At 31.4% G+C, this 22221-nt stretch overlaps 1 protein-coding gene across 5 annotated transcripts in view; it reads right to left on the bottom strand.

Moving 5' to 3' along the window:
* Window positions 1–270: 270 nt before the first annotated feature.
* Window positions 271–22221, bottom strand: part of CADM2 (cell adhesion molecule 2) — a 1080612-nt gene continuing 1058661 nt past the window's right edge. For 3 of the 5 annotated variants that reach the window (XM_082738271.1, XM_082738272.1, XM_082738275.1), the window contains 2 exons: window positions 9077–9202; window positions 272–8217 (listed from right to left, as the gene is read on the bottom strand). In XM_082738271.1, the coding sequence (XP_082594397.1) occupies window positions 8099–8217; window positions 9077–9202 (245 nt within the window). In that variant the 3' untranslated portion in view covers window positions 272–8098. Of the gene's footprint in view, window positions 8218–9076; window positions 9203–22221 lie in introns of all 5 variants that reach the window. The other 2 variants (XM_082738273.1, XM_082738274.1) reach the window with 2 other exon arrangements.

Raw genomic sequence — 22221 nt, 5'->3', positions numbered from 1 at the left:
ATTTAAAAAAGTGTACAGTATTTTTAGCATCATCCCAAGATTGTCATTTAATGAAGGTCCCTCTCACGGACTGAAGCCACTATGCAATTATTAAGAATGCTTAAACTTAACTCTACCCTTTAGTGAATTAAATAAATTCCCAGTATGCCTCCTTGATTTAAAAAAAAAATGCCAAAGGATATTTTGACAGAAACAACAATTGCCAATATGAGAACACAGAGTTGAGTTTTATCTAGGAAACATGAGTGTCCTAGGTTTCTATATGTTTGTACACACATTTCTACATAGACACATGTATATATACACATGAGCTATATAAGAGTGGGCATTTTGGCTATCAGAAAATAAAAACAAAGATTGTGTCAATGAATGTGATTATTTCAAATATCATTTTCTTTCAGACATGTTGAATTCTATCTTTGATATAGAATCAAATGTGCTAAATTGTATTACAGGGTTGTTTTTGCTGGGAATAATGAATTAAAAGAAATAAAATGTTATTTAATAAAATAAACCAGATACAAAATCTTTCCTTGTATTTACAGATAAATTTTAATGGAATATCTCATGGTCTAACACAAATATCAGACCCAATGACACTAATTCTTGTACAGCCTTTGGCTTACCCTGTATAACAAAATCTGTTATTTAAAGTAGACTATAAAATACCTTATGGTAAGTGAACTTCCAAAGACACAAAGAAAATCCCCCATAAATTTAAAAGCTTATCTCAAATTCTTATTGGCATAAGCTTAGGATGGATATATTATTAATTGTATTATCTTAGGTAGTTGAAATATATAATACTGGTTAGAATGTGGAAATTAAAAAAAATAAGTTTAGGTATTTTTGCTTCTGTTCCTAGTCAACATTAGTAAACACACATAAGTGAATGCAAAATTACCTTTACAGAGTTTTGAAATTTTGGCAATTTCAAGCAAATTTCCCTAAGTCAGCAACATTTTTTTTTTTTACCCTTAGTCAGCATATTACAAGGTTCATATTTTCCAAGGAGTAACGATTAAATGTTGTACAAATAAGATAACATTTTTACTACCATTTAATTTTTAAAACTTTCACTTAGAAATTTACAAGGAAATTAGGCATCACTGAGAAAATCTAAAATGAATGAATAATGTAGTCAGTTGAAAAAGATACACAAAATAATGTGTTTGGTATAAAGGAATGTGTTTTGTGACATCCTTTATAACTTGTCAGTGGGAAGAAAGTTCCATCTTTCATTGTCTGCTTTCAGACCTAAGAAAATGAACTAAATGAATAGACAATTCAGTAATGTCCAACAGATAACTAAAATTCAAATTTTATTTTTCCATATGTATCAGACAATTTTTTTCTGACAAGACTTTACTGAAAAATGAAGTGCAAATGGGAACCCTGTAAGAATGTTTTTAAGAGTTGTACATGACATATTTTAAGCGCCACTAAGTACACATTGAATACTTTGTAAGTATATAGGCATAGCAACATGCAAGTGTCATGTACCTAATATTACAATATGCATTTTGTTTTTTGAAAATGTTTATGATAACAGTAGATTCAATAATTGTGGTTCTTTATCTTCTGTGCAGTTTTTTTTTTTTAATTTGGGCAAATCTTTATAGCACAGAATTTATTTTTATGTTGTCATCAATATACCCTTCCAAAAGTTATGAATTTCATGTCATATAAATATAACATTTTATTTTTGAAGCTACATTACTGGGAACACCTGCATTTCTGGGTACCATTTTCTGAGATAAGTCTTTAAATTTTTTTTTTTTTAACATGGCAGACTTGTTCCAATGTTGATTATGTTAAAATACTTATGATAAAAATGGAGCTTTCTTGAGGGAATACTTTTTGGTTGAGTGAAAAGCTAAACAACCAATTCACAAATACTGATGTGAACTGAATATGAAGAAAATAGGTCAGTAATCCCAAACTCGTGGGTTAATCCTTAACTGCATCATTGAATCTACAATAAGTACAGCAGGTACAGTTAAATAAATTTGTAACGAGATTAAAATTTTATACACTTATAAGGAGAAAGAGTCCTAGTTTTGACAAATCTCTAAATTATTCTTCTATTTATGAGAATCATTCAATACATCAGAAACACAGAGAAAAGCAAAAAGGATAGAGAGATAACAATTCAGTTTACATTTCATACTTTTTTTTAACCAACTGGTGACCACTGCTTTCAACCATCAAACATTTTATTGCATATAACTTTCACTATCAGCAAATATAAAGAGAAAACTGTCTACTAGTATCATGTACAAGGAAAAGCATTTGAAGAAAGAAAACATTTGAGGTTTGACAGTACTGTGTATAAGAGAAGTGTAATGTGGCATTCAAAAGTCCGTGTGGGATTCACTGCTGTTCTGACCCTGGATGTGGGAAAAGTGCTTAAGTGCTGAGCCCTGGTAGGTTTTTCTTTTGCCCCTGCAATCTTCAAATATCTTTTAACTTTTCTTCTTTTGAAATATACAGTATGTTTTATAGGGGAAAATAGTGTTTCTTCTTTACATCTTTTTCACATGTGGGCCCATTCTCTCCAAAATAACCATACATTTCTTGTCACTTATATATATATATATATATATATATATATATATATATATATATGGAAAAGATGGTAAAGATTTGACCAAATATATTTTTAACATAACCACATAACATAGAAACATCCTACATTAAACATATTTTATAGATTTAACATAATTTTAAATAGTTTCTTGCATCTTTTTTTTTTCATCCTTAGGAAAAATTGCTTTTAAAATGTAATTTCCTTTTAGAATAATTAAATTACATCATTTGAAAAATTCATATTATGTCTAAGCAGACAGAATAAAGTGGGGATTTGTGGCAATACTTTGCATTCATTATTCAGATATTATTTGTTAATAAGGAGGCAGTTATAAATACTTAAATTTTTGTCTTACATAGATAACAGTTCTTGGGAAAATAAATCACATACATAATTTTTACTTAAAAGTACAGTATTGATTTATAAGAAACTGTTGCATTTTAAATATTAAATGAAATGTAAGATTGGATTCCAAAGTGTTGCCATTTAAATTATTTTTTAAAAATCAACACACTTATATTACATTGAAATACTAAGTAGGCATGAGAAGAACTATCCTTATAAAGTTAGCATATTTTGCCTATAGGAAAAGTTAATGATAGGAAAGGAAAAACAAATGCAAATCCATACACCATTGAATACAATAAAAGAAATTGGCTTTTGAGATTTCCCAGGGGCTGGGGAGAGGACTGCATGTTAGTCCCAAAGAGTGCTTCCTGGGATATCCTGTAAATAATTATTTCTTCTATATCATAGCCCATGTTAAAAGTGAGAGGTAGAAGGATTATTGTAAGTATGCATGGCAGAGAACTTACCAGCTATATCCAATAACTATTGCATTCAATATTAATAATCTCAATACATAAAAATGCTGATGAGTTTAGAACCCATTCTTGTATGTTGTCCCCTTTAGCTCTCTTTATAATTTTGCTACTTTCTTTCAATCCATTGCCTTTGGAAGGGTATAAGTGCAAAGGGTATGTCTGGGACAGAATAGGGAGAGAAAGGGGGAAAAAAACAACAGAAAAAAGGTCCCAAAAAATCCCCATTAAGATATAGTGACTTTAACTATTAATTAATGGTAACCTATGTTCTTTGATTGAATAAATTTGTACTTATAATAAAAGTACTGTAATCTATTAAAATATACACACATTTCAAAAAAAGCTTAAGAATTTCAAATTCAATTAGTTATTAAAGTTTACAACTCAGGTTATTTCTTTGTCTCCAGTAGTGTTAAAAACTAGGCCAAATAATTTTATTGTGTCACATTCATGATTAAATAAAAAAACTTAAAGTGTCTGTTGTTGAATCAATTATATTTTTAATTAATGTTTTAGTGTGTGGGAGGTGAAGATTAGCAACCTCTCGGACTGTGTTAAAGAATTCTTTAAAATCCCTTTGCATTAGTATCCAGCAATAGAATTGCAGATATTGCACTGAGTATATTTCAATATTGCCAGTGTATATTTCAAAACAAATTCTATTATCTACACTAAGATTTCCTCTTTCCCAATATTCAAAATGCATATTATAATTACATGGGTTTCCAACATCCATACACAGCAAGTACAAGATACTTACATGTACGTACACTGTAGTTACCTATATTTTGCATAGTTTTTAGTGTGTACTTTGTGCCACTTAATAAAAAGCATTACTCAGTAATTCTTATTAGGTGTTTCATTTCTTTCAGCTGTGGTTTCCAGTTCTTTTTGTTTGTTTGTTTTGCTTTGTATATTCATCACAGATTACCATTTGCAAAGGGAGATAATATTGGGCATTTTTCGTGGGCTCTAAGTAATCCGCAATATAATGGGGAAGTTGCAGAAAGTTATGAGGTTTTGCATTTTCTTCACAATTAAAAAACATAACATGAATTTCATATTTATCATTCATAAAATTATCCTTATGTCCAAAGGAAAATAAAATGTATTTTAAATGTTCCCCTTGGTAACACTTTGCAATAAGTGGCACTAAATTACACGTTAACTGGTATGTTACATGGAAGAACCATCACGGTCAAACAGCTGCTGTACATGTGTCTATATGGAATCTCAATGCTGTTACAGTCATGAGTACATAATTACAAGTGAGCCTGTCCTTTTTACTGAGATATTTATATTTTTACAAAGAAATAAAAATAAATGAGGTGTTAGCTTCTTTGCCATATTTAGGAAAGTTAGTTTTCTTTCTCTATTTTAATTGTTGGGTTTCAATGCAATATTAAGCATCTTGAATCAATATGAGATCATCCAGTTTCTAGATTAAACTCCAATATCAGGTTCCTTAAACTGCTTCTTGGGTTCTCTGGTAAAAGAAAACAAGTTGAAATCTCTCTCTCTCTCTCTTTCTCTCTCACACACGCACAGCCACAGCCACACCCACACCCACACAAACACACATGTCATGTGCTCATGTGCTCCATCTTTGCTCTTGCATTCATAAACTTTCCTTTTTCTTCCTAATTTTAATAATCATCCCATCTAGGACACTCAAAAATGGGAAAAAAAAAAGAATGCTGTTTACACTTTTTAGATGGAAGACAATCAATTTACACTGTAAACAGTACACTGGCAGAGAATAGCTACTTTGGGTAAAGAATAATGTCTCATACTCTACTAGGGGTATATGTGTGTTCACACTCCTTCCATTCAGTTCCATAGCTACTGTGCTCAACAAGCAGAGACAGAATTTGGCTGTGTGCATACACATGTGCACATTTCACACATTGCAATCAACATGGTCCCATTTTTGTATTTTTTCCTGATTTTTATAGAAATGTGTAGAATTTTTATAATTTATTCCCTTGTTTGGTGGAAATAGAATAAATTTTAAAGAGAGTAAAATACAGTTCTATTGCTATATTTTTCAAGAACTAAAAATGATACCTAATTCAAATCTAACTATTTTAACTGGCTAAACATTTCATTAGAGCTCACAAATCTTAAAATATTAGTTTCTTTTAAAGAGTTCTATTGGCTTTTTATATTACTCTAAAGGGTTAAAAGAGTCAAAAATTTTGAAATACAACCAATTTTTGATGTCTAATTTTATAGTGCTATAAATAATGATTGAGTTATTTAGGCAACAATTTAGCAGTTGGAGCAAGTAGAATATAGACAAAATGAAAAGGGATGTAAATACAGCATCTATGAAGAGTAGCAATTTTGTAAGTGCATCCTGAAATTAAGTTTTAAATAGTAATTGATGATGCAGTTTATACGACTTACTTCTGTAATAAGAACCTTTCCATTTTGTACTAACAGGATGGATTTTGTTTTGTGGAGTCTTTCTAAAGATTATGCATTGAAAGATATGAACAGTTTATAAACCTATTCTAGTTTCAATGTGTCTAGTAGCACCTACCTGATTCTCTCAAACTACCATACTATATTAACATATTATTGCATTTTTCCACAGATGGTATGGAGTGAACTGTAAAAACAAGCATGCAATCACATCAATGCAGACTTATTTCCTTAAAATGTCATACTGTATATGATTTATTATGTTAACACTCAACCACATCATATTATTTATGTTCTGTATATTCTGAAAAAGTGCTGCTTGACTGACATCGTCCTTTTTCTTTTGTGAGAAATCAACAAGATAAATGCTTCAACAATAAAAAAAAACAATTTAAAAATTCTAACGTTGTCTTTAAAAGTTTATACTTTTCTGATAAATAATCTAAGATACAGCACCCTTGTCTTCCATTTGATATTAATACATGATGTCATACTCAACCATTCTCATTTCCCAAAAATAAATTCCAAGATATTATTTTTAAAACCATAGGCCATCATACTTTCAGACATCACAAGTGTAGCTACCGTATTGTCATATTTGTTTTCTTCTTAAAGGTGCAATGCTTGTGAATGGGAAAACAATTTTTATCTAACTGGATTTTTAATTTTTAGCATATAATAAATTTAATGAGAACTAATCTAGCAGTATTGTATTTTACTAGAAGAAATAATATGACTTTAGATTGACTCTGTCATATTTAAGAATACAGCATTTCTTAATGTTAAATACACCAAAATTTCAGAAATAATCCAGAGAAAGAGACTTTCACCTTGGAGTTAAAAGCATGGCAGAAATTCTCCATCACTAACTGTTCATAAGTTTGTACCTCACAAAATGCATAGACAGGAATTTAATATAAAGAATTAGTTCATTTATACAGAAAACATGTCTTAAACACTTCTTTTTGGCAAACCAACATAGGTAAGCAGCTCTGGAACTGCCAAATTAAAATTTGTAAATTTTTAGCAAACTAAGAGTTTACTTTTAGGTTATTATTCAACTGTGGTTGTAATTTAAAACCTGAGGCTGTGCACTGGTTGTTAGCTTAAAATTACCTTTCCTTATAACATTGTGCTTCCATTGTATAACAAATAAAAATTAACAAGAACTAGAAAAATTTGTTGTTGAACAGTGCTAGGACATACAGACAAAAATACTAATACATGTTATCTACTTATAATATTGGTTTAAGTAATATCTAAAGGGATATAATGGACATTAGAAAATGCTTACTTATGACTGAATTACCTACAGCCAAAAAAGTTAAATATGTATCAAATAATGTTTAATTGGATTTATTATATGCACTATATACAGATACTAAATGTCTCAAAATTGTGCCCTATGGATACTTCAATTTTGTTTAGGCAGGTGAGTCTTTATGGAGCAAATAAATTATAGAATCAAATTAGAAAAATGAATGAAATCTTTGTGATTCCTGAAGCAGTAAAATGTTTATAAAAATGTTTTGGTAAATGAAACTAAAATAACCAAATGGTCAGATCTATATAATTATATAAGATGTCATGTCATGATTGCAATGCATACACACATGGCTCCTGTATCAAATACTATATTTTTAAATAGCAAATTGATACAGCTTCACCAGTATTATTTCAAACATTCCAGAATATATTCTACAGTATTTTCAGTTGTGTTTTCTAGGGCGTATGTTTCCAAACATGTCTTTGAAGGCAGACATGTAGAAAACATTGTTGTAAACCTCTAATTTCTGATTAAACTTAGATGTATTAGGTCTTTACCTAATCCTGTTCCTTGTAAAAACTGTCCAGTGGTACACTGACAAAATTTATGATTTAAAGGGAAAAAAATGAGGGCAAAAAACAAAAACAAAAACACCTTTGCATACTTTTTTTCAACGTATAAAAACAATTCAATACCATGATCCAAGGAGATGATTAACATTGTTAAGGCTGTATATTCAAGCACTGTATGTTAAAAGAGCAATGGTGTGGAATTTAGGCAGTAAGAAATGTCCTGCATTATGGATGGTACAGTAATTAAAGAATGATGCTTTCGACAGCTGATTGTTGGTATACACTGGCTACTGATAGCAGTACGGTATGGAAGTTAATAAAGGTAGCAGAAGATGGTAGAAATGAATTCTGAAAGATGATAGCCAGTTTTCTCCAGCAGCCAGCCTGGTAAAGAAAACTCATAATCTTGGCCTGCATTTTAAATGAAATACTCTTTTTTCTCTTCAGCATTGACTTGGCTGCCTTCAGCATTGATAATGGCTGTGTCAGCATCCGGTGCATCTTCAGCCCCTTTAGCTTCATTTGTTAAGTATGTTCCTGTGGGTATTGGAAGAAAAAAAAAAAAAAATATATATATATATATATGTCAATTCTGTGAGAATGGTAAGATAGCCAGCATTAAAGCTACATTCACTTATGAAGAAGCTTGTGCCAGATTTCTTATATGTTGGAACATATTCTGTGACATAATAAACCACACAATTCATTCTTCTACTGTTGCACACTATCTTTCAGTTTTCAGATATATATTATAGGTGAAGCTGTGGCCAGGTTGACTAGAGGCAACTGCCTAACTAGTGTGGGTGATGAGTAGTTTGATTTCTTTAATGATGGATATAGACCATGTGCTCTGTGCAGCTGTAGCAATCAGGGTCCTTTGTTAAGATGTTGATAATGATCACATCAAACGTGTCATCCTCATTTTGAAAACTTCCCTTAAAAGAAGATTATGTCAATAGTTTGCTACCTAGCTCATTGCAAAAAAAAATTACATATTTTCTTCACTAATATGGCCATATGTATATCTATAAACCTACAAACAAAAAATGTTGACCAAATGTTTAATATTATAGTTGAATGTCAGTCTAAGAGATAAATTATAAACTTGTTTTTGTTTTTTCCTTTTTTCTTTCTTCTTCTTCTTTTCTGTTTTTTTTTTTTCCTGAGCCAGTGACTCACTCTGTGACCTTTGGCTATTGGTTAGACATTATTTTGTTAAACGAAACCAACCTTCATTAAGTAAAATAATCAAGATTTCTATGAAGTAATTTCATATTTAAATCTCTTTCTGTGTCACATATATACGTATACTCATTTAATTGTTCACGATAAAGCTAGTCTTCAGAATGTTTTTTGTTAAACTTAAGATAAGAATACTCTGTTAAATATTACCTACCTTTATGTCTTGCCAGATATCGACCAAGCAGAAATATAGAACACAGCGTCACAAATACAACTACGGCCACTATTCCTCCTATAAGAGCATGATCAGGGCCAGTCTGGCCAGCCAGAGCATTGGGATCTAGAGAAGAGAATAAAACATCACACCAATGATGTCTTATTTAAGCATAGAATATATATATTTGCATTGGAATGAGTTCTTTTAAAAATTAGCACATTTCTATTGAAATAAAATTTCATTAATGTGTATTAAACCAACCATCTAGTCAACAGATATTCATTTATAAAACATACCTGGGGCTATAACATTTGCCACATCAATCACAGTTGTCATTGACTATACATTGTAAGACTGGATAAACAAATATACATATATAATTTTTTTTAAATGGGAGGGAGAGCACATTAGGGTGGGGGAAGGGCAGAGGCAGAGGAGAGAGAATATTAAGCAGACTCCCCATTCAGCATGGAGCCTAAAGTGGTGCTCAATCTCATGACCCTGAACTGGGATCATGACCTGAGCTGAAATCAAGAGTCCCACACTTAACCAACTGAGCCACCCAGGTGTCAGGTCAAATAAACATGTATAATTTTGCATGGTTTATGCCTTTTCTTCCTCTTCTCCTTCTGAATATATGTGTGACTGTGTGTGTGTATGTGTGTGTACACACATGTATATTTTTTAGTGTGATGGATACAGCTGGCTCACTTAAAAAATAAAACTGTGTCATGGGAAATGCTGGGACTGAAATGATAACTTGGAATTTATTATCATATAAATCTTATTTAAAGCTATAGCAATTGATGAACTCCCCAAGGGAGTAAGTCTAGATAGAGAGGAAAAGAAGTCTAAAAACTGAACTAAGGAACTCCCATATATAAAGTCCTAGAAGAGAAAGTGCTTCCAGCAGAGCTGATTGAGAAGGAGAAAACAGTGAGATAGAAAAATATCCCACAGAGTACATTGTAGTTGATCAAAGGAAAGAACATATTTCAAGGAGAGGAGGTTGTTACAAATTGGGTTAAATGTGATTGACAGAAGGAGGAAAATGAATACTCAGTGTAGAGGATTAACTGCCTATTTGACTTGTAGTTTTAGATAAAGTAGCTGGAGAGATACAGATTAATAATATACTTTCACATTTGGTCTCTAGTAAAATTACAGGAAAGAGATGAACCCAGCAAAGGATCACCAGTTTTCAAGCAGAAAAGAAAAGATCAAAAGAAAACCTAGACAACTGGGAACTTCAAAATTTTAGAAAATCAACTACCTACAGAAGCCACACAATAAGGGATAAAACGGAGTGAGATTTGAACAACAAAACCCACTAAGCCTACTGCAAAGATCAGGTTAAGTATACTGTCTACCCTCCCAAGACCGTGTTGCCAATATCCTTATAGTAACTACTTATATTCTAAAGGAGGGATTTTGGGGAAGGAGAAAGTAAAAAAATAAATTGGGCCTGGAAATTATGCTTTCAAAAGATCTTGAAGTATGATAATTGGCACATGAATATAACATATTAGGAGTCTAATGTGTTTTAATGAAACTATTATGAGAAAGTAGCATATATTTAGATAGGGGGAAAAAGTCCACTTAAAACTTCAAACAACCTCAGTTGTTTGAGGTTGAATGCAATAGGTTGATGGTTGAATGCAAGAGGTAGAGTATAAAAGCTGTGCAGTTCCCATGAAGTACATATTCCCAAACATACACTCCAAATGTGCCCATGGAATATAACTGACAGGTTGAACTTCCCGTGGGGTAGAACTGCAGGAAGCAAATAAGTGTAGAGAAGAGAATTCCATTTCTTCAAGGAATTACAACTACTGCCAAGGCAGAGGGATCCTTTAAGGCTAGTCTGGCATGTTTTCATAATTGTTATGGATAATGACTACTCAGTGTTTCCTTTCTTCATTTCCAAATGGGAGCACTTATATTAAGAAGCACTTCCTCATGGCTTTGTTCTTGCACTGTATTTTGTGTATGGGTAGAGAGGAGTAATAATAATTTGTCTTCTGATTCATTTGTCTCCAGACTAATATATCCAGATATGATGAAGAGGATATTTTGGGTATTTGAAGATCTTAGTCTTTGAGTTAGTTACATTGGCTTGATGGGACATTAGGTTGTCTTTTTGGACAGAGTATGGCAGTTGTTGGTGTCAGAAGAAGAGGTGAAGAAATATTTGGTGATCAGAAGGATATATTGGGGAAGATATTTCTAGCTAATTAAAAACTTTTTCCTCTTCTTTCCATGCACAGAGCTAAACATTTTCCAGCTTCACTTCAGTTGAATGTAACTATGTGATCTGTGTTCTGAACAACAGAATGAAGGTCCAGCCAATAAAAACACATCCCACATGCAACTCTCCAGGGTGATCTCAGGAGACATAAATTGAAAATGAGAGAAGCTACAAGAGTAGGTATGGAAATAGATTATTCAGTCTCCACCTGGAAGAAAATTGCCCAATTAAAAATACATGCACCAAACTGCACAAGGGGAAAATAAATAAATAAATAATAAAAATAGAAATTATAAAAAGTTTATTTTAAAAACACTGTGCATTAAAAAGTTAATTTGTTATGGAAGCTATTGTTAATATATTTTTATTATATATTTCTTGTATTTTCCTTAATTTCTGGCATTGGCTGTAAATATAAAAATTATAAAAAAAGAAAAACAGGAAAAAATGAAGCAAAATATAAACTTGTCATGTCTTAGAATTCCCCAATCTTATTACTTGTTTAGACACTTCAGAACCAGTTTCCAACCCCACTTCTTGCTTAAGTCCCCAAATGCAGATAGTCATAAATCATTTCCAATTTGTTTGCTGAATATCACTCAGAACTGAGCACTCTTTGGGGGAACTGAAAAATCACTCCTGTTCATACATCTTTGTACCTATTTCATTTCCTGAAGGTAAATTCTGAAACATGCTATTGCTGAACCAGTTGGCATAAACATTATTTAAAGGCATTTGATAAATAGTGCCAAATTATGTTGTAGAAAGATGGTATGAATTTATCCTGTAGCATCTACATCTGAAGGATTCCCCCCATAAAACTAACATCAGATGTTAAATTTTTTTTAAAAAATTGCCAATGTAATATTGCTAAGTGTTAAATATTTAGTATTTATAAGTTTCCATAAATGTGTCTAACTGCTTTTGCCCATATGAATTCATTAATTTGAAATGGATACTTACTCATTTTGACCATTTTTCTATTCAAATTTTCTGTTTCAACAGCTTTCTCCATAGAAAGATGAATATTTTTAGCGAGTTTTACTTATTCTTCATTTATTATCTTTTCAGTGATGGATAAGCATTATAACTTTATGTAATCAAATCTATCAAACTTTTGTGTTATGATGTCTGACTTATGGGTCATGATTTGAAATACTTTAGCTATGATGTGGTTATACACATATAGATTTGTGCTGTCATCTAACATTTTTATTGTCATATTTTAATCTACCTAAAATGTATCTTGGTCTATGGTTTGATGCTAAAGTATAAAACAGAACAAAAGAGAAGGAAGGAACTTCCTTCCTTCCTTCCTTCCTTCCTTCCTTCCTTCCTTCCCTCACTTCCTTCCTCCTTCCTTTTTTGAGAGTGAGCTGAGAGGGGCAAAGGGAGAGGAAGAAAGATAGAATCTAAAGCAGCCTCCATGCCTAGTGCAGAGCTTGACACAGGGCTCCAACTCACAACCCTGAGATCATGACCTGAGCCAAAATCAAGAGATTTTGATTTGTCAAGAGACAATTAACAGACTGAGCCTCTAGGGACCCCTGTACTTTATTTTCTAAAATATTATGTCTAGTATTTGTCAAGATTATATTTATTATTTTCATTTTATGACCATGAAACCTACTCAGTTTCCAACTTGTTTAAATAGTGTTTAAGTTGTTCTGTTAGGGTTTTTCTTTTTCTTTCTTTCCTTTTTTTTTTTTTAATCTATTTATTTGAGAGAGAGAGAGTGAGCATGAGAGGGGAGAGGTGAGAGGGAGAAGCAGAATTTCCTCTGTGTGGGGATCCTGAAGTGGGACTTGATCTGGGGACTCCAGGATCATGAACATGAGTGGAAGGCAATTGCTTAACCAACTGAGCCACCCAGGTGCCCCAGATTTTTCTTTCTATCATTGATACCAATATGGATGACAATATCATCTTGATTCTGATGTTCTCAGAATTGCAGCAAAAATCTAGAGGGACAAGCTGGAATCCTTCTTTTGACCATGGTAGGTCTCTTTACTCATCCCAATATCTAGAGTTACATTTACATTTCCTATTTATCTAAAATTTGAAGGCAAATTGCAGTACACATCTCCTCATACGAAACTTTCATGATAATAACATTCTTGAACCTTGGATATTTAAGTATTACCTTGTACAATATATTAGTATAATGAATCCACACTCAGATTCATTATAATTCACAACAATTAGTCAGTGTTCTGGCTCTTTGTTTTCCCTCACTCCACCAAGATAAATCTGAAATCATTCAGGTTTGTTTTTCATTCTTTGTTTTTTCCTCCACTGTATTTTGATATTTTACCTAGATACATTTTTGTAATTTGCCTCAAGTCAAAATGTTTTTTCATTTGGAAACCTACTTTTTAAAATTAAAATCAAATTAGTTCATTTGATTTGAGATTATGAATTCTTTTTTTTTTAACTCTCTTTTGATTAACAATTATACTTTTTTTTCTATTTTCTTCTTCAGAAAATCCACATGTGTCCTGGTAGAAAATTCATATTTTATGTTGCATATGGGTCATTCCCTCTTTCCTATTTTTATGATCATTTTACTAATTTACATTTTGTTTTAGTTATATTTCCCAAGTTTATCTTATGTTTATTTAATTTCACTTTCTACCATAGATTCTCCTTATTTCTTCCAAAAGAATTTTGTTATTGATTGTGACTTAGGTTTAACCACACTATTTAATCCCACTGTGTACTTACTAGTAGATGTTTTAGGTAGTTGCATACTATTGACAATAATAAGTGACAGTTTTATAGTATTCTCTTTATTAAAGTATAACAATTCCATTTAAACATCTGGGAAAATGCTTTTCTTTGTTGAGCATACATTATTTCTCTTCTTTTACTGAAAATATTTTTCAATGGATACAAATTAGCTTTTATTCTGTTTACCCATACTTGCATTTTCTTTATTATTAATGTTGAAATGTTTTGAAGAAGGATTCTTTGTTCTGATGCTGGTAAGTATTCCTGCTCAGCTTTAATGCTGCAAATCTATCCACCTACAGAAACTATCTTTAAAATAAAATATATATAATATGGCATCTGTACATAGTGGGTAGACTAGAAAGAGTCTTGGGATATAGATCATTACTGGTGAGAAATTTCACTGATTTATTTTATGTATTTTGCCTATAATCTTCATGATCACAGTAGAATCTCAGATATGTGGACCATTCTTCCTTTTCTCTTTACAGTAAAACAATCTTTTTAGAATTTGTTTAAATAAATTTAAATTTATAGTGTTTTCATTTCATATATTATCATTGTGTTTTAGATACATTTGTAGATATATTAATAGGACTTTCAGAGAAAGTAATGCAAACACATTTATTTGACTCTCTTCATTAATATTCTACATATATTCATAGTCTGTGAAGTAAACACTTCAAGTTTTAGCCTTCACCTCATCAGCAAAATAAGTCAACATACGGTCCCATAATTTTTAAGGTTTCAAAGATATGATGGATATAGATGTTACTCTGCACATCTATTTGTGAATTAATTTTTTTTAAATGAACACTGTTGGTTATGCTTTTCCTTTTCCTCCTTAACTGTTAGAGCTAAAAGTCTGCCTGTAATTTCTATTCTTAACAACTAAAACAAATGTTTGAAATTGAGGATCAGATAAGTATCACCCTCATAACGAAAAATAATATATAATTTAAATGGCTTGGTCTCAGTTGGAATCTATTATATATCCTCTCTTATATCTCTCTTACTGTCATAGCAATAAAAATTTTTTTTAAAGTACAACGTTCTGAAGTTCCTTTAGTGATAGCTGAGTCTTCATTATTATTCAGATAAATACATCATATATCTTAGACCATTATTCATTCTCAAGTGTTAGTCTATGATTTGAGGGAGATAGTCTATTAACACTGGAGTAAGTAAATCCCAGTGGATTTGGCAATAATTAGCAGTCTCTTTAGTTGACAATGCACAAACACAAAGAATACTGTAGAACTAAAACTTTCTAAATTTAACATTTTTCAATTTGGGTTACTGAACACTTACTAAAGGTCTCCAAAGAGAAAATTATGTCAAATACTAATATTTAGGTTCATAATTTCTGATATTCAGAAGGGTAGAAAGTAACCTTATAGTTTTATTTAACACCTTAACAAGGAGAAACCTAAATTATGTAATTCTATCCCTGAAATCATTGCTGGGGGTTTCTATCAAGTAGCTTGTCTGTCATAAGTTCCCCTTTAAAATGAAAAGTATAAACTCCAAAGAAAGAACATCTGACTTTCTAGGATCACATCATGCAGAATTCATAAATGCTACATAGTTTTTAATTCAAGTGTTAGAATTATCTTATGATAAGTAATTTTATAAGTTATCATATATGATTTCCAGCTTGAAAAAAATGGTAAGAAAGAAGTAAAACTAAGATCATTTATGTAAATATTTTAAAATTAGTTTTCAAGCCTCTTTTTAAGAGAATGATTTTTCATTGTATATTAAAATATATATGTTTTCAAGGCCACGTTTGGATTAACAATTGTAATTTTTTTAAATGATAAGATTCTAAGGATGTGTACTGTAATAAACATGCTAAGTCACTCATGAAACTGGTAAAAAGTTTTTACTATTTTCTTATTGAAATCTAATAAATACTATCTACAAAGCTTTAAATATCAGGGTTCAGATGATACATTCATTATCAATAGTTCAGTATCATTTTTTAAAAGATTTTATTTATTTATTTGACAGACAGAGATTACAAGTAGGCAGAAAGACAGGCAGAGAGAGAGAGAGAAGAATAAGCAGGCTCCCACTGAGCAGAGAGCCTGATGCGGGGCTTGATCCCAGGACCCTGGGATCATTACCTGAGCCGAAGGCAGAGACTTTAACCCACTGAGTCACCGAGGGGCACCAATAGATTAGTATCAATTTTAAAAATATGGAGTAATGAATTGGATAGTAGACCAGAAAACTGCCAATTAAGTTTGAGACTAAAATAAAGAGAAATCTTTGACAAATCTAGGATTAGAATTCAATGTCAATATTGAAAAATATGAGTAAGAAAAAGCTGGAACAAATACAAGAATTAATGAAAGAAACAGTGCCTCTTATAGAAAAGTCACTAAATATTTCCCTAGTAACATTCATCAGTCATTGTGAGTCAAGATTCAAATGAATCAAGACCAGAATAGTACAAATTTAGACCAAATATGACCAGACTGCATGATAAGAGCCATTTCAACAGTAAATCCACTTATATTCTGTACCCATTTGGGAGCATTTTTTAAAGTGATTGAAAACTCTTGGAGAAATTTCAGTTTAACTATAAAATGGTTCAAAAGTATGAAATTTAACTCAAAAATAAGTGTAAAGCTGGGATTGTCACAGTTAGAAATAGAAAGCATAAATAACTTTTCAAGTTTAGTTTCCCTAAGTGATTCTGAATCATAATCAAATGACATCTAGCATTTCTACTGAATCTTCTCTTGCTGGGAATGTACTTGCTTTGTGTATTTAAGACTTTAGAAAGTAGGTTATTCTTATTTTAAGAAACAGCTATGGTCTGAATTGTGTTTCCCACGAAATCCATATGTTGAAGCACTATTCCTCACTGTAGTGGAACTTGGAGATGGAACCATTGTGAGAAAACTAGGTTTAAATGAGATCATGATGGCGAGGATCTCACAGTGAGATTAATGCCCTTAAAAGAAAAGATACCAGAGCTAAGTCTCCCTCTCTTTCTCTTTCCCTCCCTCTCTCTGTCTCTCCTGCTCTGCCATGTGAGGACACAATTTGAAGACAGCTCTCTGAAAGCTAGGGAGAGAGCTTTCTCCAGAACCTGGCCATCTTAACCTTCTAGCTTCCAGAACTGTGAAAAGTAAATTTCTGTTGTTTAAGGCAATCAATGTTATTTTATTTTTGGCAACCTGAACTGACTAATGTGGAAACCGTATTATGATCTTTTTCATGTGTTCTCTCACTTGACTTATGTAAAAATTTAAGGCCATAGGAAATAGATTTGGGGAAGTTTGGATAATCCATACTCATTCCCAGTCAATTTTTTTGGAGACAAATAGAAGACACAAGACTATACCAATCAATTTCTTTTAGTGAGTTACATATGATTGAGTTGTACATTGTATTAGGTGCTGTAGTGAGTTAACCCTGAAAACCCCTCAATATGCTCACCCACCTACGTTTCACAGTGGTTAAGATGTAATGATTGACACCCAGAACATCAGATGAAATAAATCTTGGAATGAAACTATGTTCTACTGTGTACACAAATAAAAGGAAAGCCGTAGAATTGAAAAAAAGCCAGTTAAAGTCTTCAAGTCAAAGAATTGCTCACAAAATCCTGGATTTACAAATTGTTTATACCAAACCACTTACTTAATTGTTTATACCAAACCACTTACTGCTTACCACTTACTGCTACTGATTTGACTTTAAACAAGTTTCTTAACCTTTTCATCTTTAAAATGTGAATAATTCTTATTTTCCAGGGTTGTCAAAGATTAACTGTGTTACCGTACATAAAGAGCTTAAAGGCATATTTGACACAATGTAATGTAAGCACTATCTAACAGTTATATGCGGGGGAAGAAGGTGGAAAATATAAATTGCTCTGTAGAAAAATATAGGCTTCTTTTTTCAACTTCTAAAAAACTCATTCAGGACTTTTGCTCTACATGATAATGGTGAACTGTTCTAAGTGTCTGAATATTTGAAAAATGGGGAGGGGATATTAATAGAAAAAATTTGCATAACATGAGATTGAAGAAAATGAAACTAATGGGAGTTTGATGGGTGAGGATTAAATGAGAGAATAATTTATTGAGTCTTTAATCTATGCCAGGTTCTGTTTTATAAATGGCTTATTTTATTCAAAGCATGCAAAGTGTTGACTCAGAAAATCATAGTTATTATTAATGTAAAGATTGATAAATTATGGGACAGCTTGTCTAAGCAAGTTTTGGGGATAGTTTTTGAAAGACTTTAAAAATAATTATGTAAGTCAGTTTTTAGAATGTGTCAGATGACTTCTATTTTAAGAACAAGTTTGTTAAAATATTTTTTCACACAATTGTATTTTCTTTTCTTCTGTCATGAAGAGGCATTCACTGCCCATCCTGGGTAAGTGACTTGACTTCCTGTTAGTGTTGTTTCTTCATCCCTTAAAATATTCTTCTTTCCCTATGCCTATGTAAAGTCCAAACAACATTGATTGGCTCCCCTTGTCAATTAGTCCTGAATTGTTTCATTCAGAAATGGCTTTTCTCTGGAATTAATTCACTTGCTTTAGTTTTATGTTCCCCAAAGAAGTTTACTTAACAGAAGTTTACTTGAAGAGGAAAGTTATATCTTTTATTTGTAAAATCACCAAAATAACAATTTTACACAGTTCTTAGAACCCAGCAGACTGAATGAGTGAATGGATAATATTAAATTCTTATACTAAATTCCAAAAAGAACATGGATCTTTAGATACCATTTGTTGTGCCAAGCAATAAATCACTACTCTTGGCATTAAATTATTGGTTAAAAAAAATAATAATAATAATAATAATGCTGTTACTATTTAAATATTTTAGAAATTAGTACTAAGTAAAAATGACTCATCCAGATTTGTACTTAAGGCTTTGGATGATTTGGTCCTAACATTAAATTTGAATTCTTACTATGTATTTAAGGGCCTATTTTATTTTTTCTAAATGGAGTAATGCTTCAGAAAGAAAATCACTATTGCAAAACCTTAGAAATAGTTATACATAATTTCCCGATAAAAATATATTATCTTTTGGCAGTATATGACATTTGCAAAGTCCCTAGAGGAAAATATATGAGTATATTCACTCAAGGATCATCTATTACCTTCTAATTTTATGTACAATCCCTGTTCTAACAAAAATACTTAAGCACAATCTCTAAAGGATAAAAAAATCATGAAAATATATTGTTCTTTGTATATGTACAGTGATTTACACATAATTTTAACTATGAACAATGTGTATAGGGACTCTAAATCTATGGATTCTAACTTAAGGTTACATCACACAACAGGTTTTCATTAATAGGAAAATTCCCGGCAAGTGCAATACTTAGCCTTTCTTCTGCCCCCAAAATTGTGTTCCATTATCACTCTTATAAATATACATGCTGTCACACATTTCTAGATATAATAGCATCTAAGCCTTCCTATTAAGAAAGATTAGAACAATAATTATAAAATTATTTTGTTTGTTTTGTTTTGAATTTAGTGTTTCAAGGTTATTTTGCTTAGAGATATCATCAATTTATAAACTGTTTTAGCAAGTGAGGTGTGATTATCAGTGACACAAAAGTGAAGTGTTGCTACATCCTACACAGACCTTATACACTGCCCTATAAATTCTCTCCTGCAAGAATTGTCTCCACTCAAGATCTTTTGACATTTTTTATGGGTTACAGGTTTCCTAATTATGTAACAATTGATTTCATTAACAGGTGTTATAGATAGTTAACAATACACTGGACCTAAACAACATATGCACTTGAATAAGATTCTCTATTTGTCCTAGAGAACTAAAATTTAAGTGGAAAATTTCTCCACAAAAATGTGTTCTTGTTTTTGGATAAAGTAGGCTCCAGCACAAATCTCTTCATTTTGCTAATCTTCAGCTCTCAGGATACTATTTCTTTGACTACTTCAAATGAGGAAACTTTTCAGCTCTGAAGAATTTGAACAATCCAGAGAAGGCTCTTATCCAGGAGAGTAGTGTAACTATTAGGAGCAAGGGCCCTTCGCAAATGCTTCACCTCATTTAGCACTGACATCCAAAAGGGGAGAGAACTTCCAGAAGGTGATTACCTGTGTGATAACAGGAGGAAGGTGAAAGAGAGGAATGTTCTTTAAGGTTATCTATGAGATCAAGAGAACAAAACAAGGTCTTAGGTAGCCATGGGATTATTTACTGCTTGAACAAGTTAGTTAAGTTATCCATTAGGCAGAAGACACGGAGTGTAATTTTACTGCTTTAAACAGTAGTCTCTCTTTAGGACTGAAGATCTGAAATAGTATCATTCAGAACCAAAAGACCCAGGTATCACTTCAGTTTGACATTCTTAGTTTCACTGTTCTACAACTATCAATAAGGATGTATACCTTTTCTGCCTTCCTCTAAGAGTTATTGTTAATATGGAGCCTGTACATGTAAGTCACATCTAACAGGTGCTCCATATATAATATAAAATAATGAGCTTTGTTAAGGTTAGAGACTATAAATCTGTATTTTGTAGTTTTACTTTATTTTCAGATAAAATGTGCTTAAATTAATTCTTCAGTGTGCAATTTCTCTTACATTTATGTGATCTATAGAAGTTGCTGTATTTTTTATTCTATTGCCTCATGTCTTTCTCACTAGGAACTGTTCTGCCTTCAATTTTAACAATACCTAACTATTTGCACATCACTGGTCTCAGCCTACACACATTAAATAAATAAATGGGAACAACCATTAAGAAGGTAGACAAATTACTAGTATATGACATTGCCATATGTCTATGTTGGCAATGTACTCTGTGCAAATCTAAAAGAATGAATTAAAGTATTTTTAAGCAGACTGGAAGTTAAAGAATTTGTATGCCATGTTTTCTGCAGAAGAGTCAAATCTAGATTTAAGCATATTTCTTCTTAAACTAAATTAAAAAGAAATGACCTAATACAAACTAAAGGAAGTATTTATTGGATAAAACCATAGTAGGGCAGATTTAATTTCAAAACACTTAGAAAATATAAAGAATAAATGTTTGACAATGAGAATATTTATAACACTCTACATTAGTCTAAAAACTTTTTAGTCTGGAGCAATTGTTTATGTCAACTCATAGCAGAAAGGATTGCAATGGAAGAATAAATATTTAAAATGATGAGGAAGGATCACCTGTGAAAATGTCCATTTTTTTTTTTACTGGGCCAAGTTATTAGAAACACAGTACCACTGCTACTAAAATAATTGCCCTTCAGAAACCAGTCAGCTCTGAAATGTGTGCTATATTACTGGTCAAATTCAGTCAAATGAATAGCCTTGTATCTATTAATATTTTTAAATTGATTACCCTGGTAATAATTACAATAGTCATACTGACTATGTTCATATAAGTTTTTTAAAACTACTATAAATGCTCATTGAATAAGTTCTCCAGTTACAATAAAGAATATATTCTAAAGAATATAATATACACATTCTCTTTATATATCATTTGGAAGAGACTGTCACATACCAGTGGGAAAATTATGTATGTTTTAAATTTCAAATTTAAGTTTACTGGAATCTTACTCCAGTATTTTTTCATATACTAAGCTATGTTCAAAGAGAAAGTAAATCTCTTCTATTTTGCCCTTACTAGTCTTTTATACAATAGCTGTTGGACCAGTATGTTACTTAAACTCTCCTTGCCTCAGTATCCACATATATAACACAGGATAATAGTGGTAAGAGGCACAAAGAACTTTTGTGTGAATCAAATGAAGTAATATATATAAATAAAGATCTTAGAACAACCTCTGGCCATAAAAGATAATGATAATGGTTAATATTTATTAAGAATATTTTTCTTATCATTTTATTAAATCATTAAATTAAATGATTAACTTATTTTATCCATAAGCCAATCTTACAACATGGTTACTGTTTTCATATCAAATTTAGTAGATTTTATAGTAAATATTCAATAATTCTTTTTATCATTTAACTTAGGTACCAATCTCTAAACTGAAAATGGAAACTAATGCAAGCTGAATTAGACTGGTATGAAAGCATTCTCATTGGAGGAAAAGTGTCATGGAAAGGTTATATCATGACTAATGTATATTAAAAACTAACTGACATCTGCACAGAAATGATCATGTGAACAACTT

The sequence above is a fragment of the Mustela nivalis genome, assembly GCF_964662115.1.
Source record: "Mustela nivalis genome assembly, chromosome: 1".
Classification (NCBI taxonomy): Eukaryota; Metazoa; Chordata; class Mammalia; order Carnivora; family Mustelidae; genus Mustela; species Mustela nivalis.
Note: the sequence above shows the minus strand (reverse complement) of the source record. Positions and strands in the feature narration are given on the sequence as shown.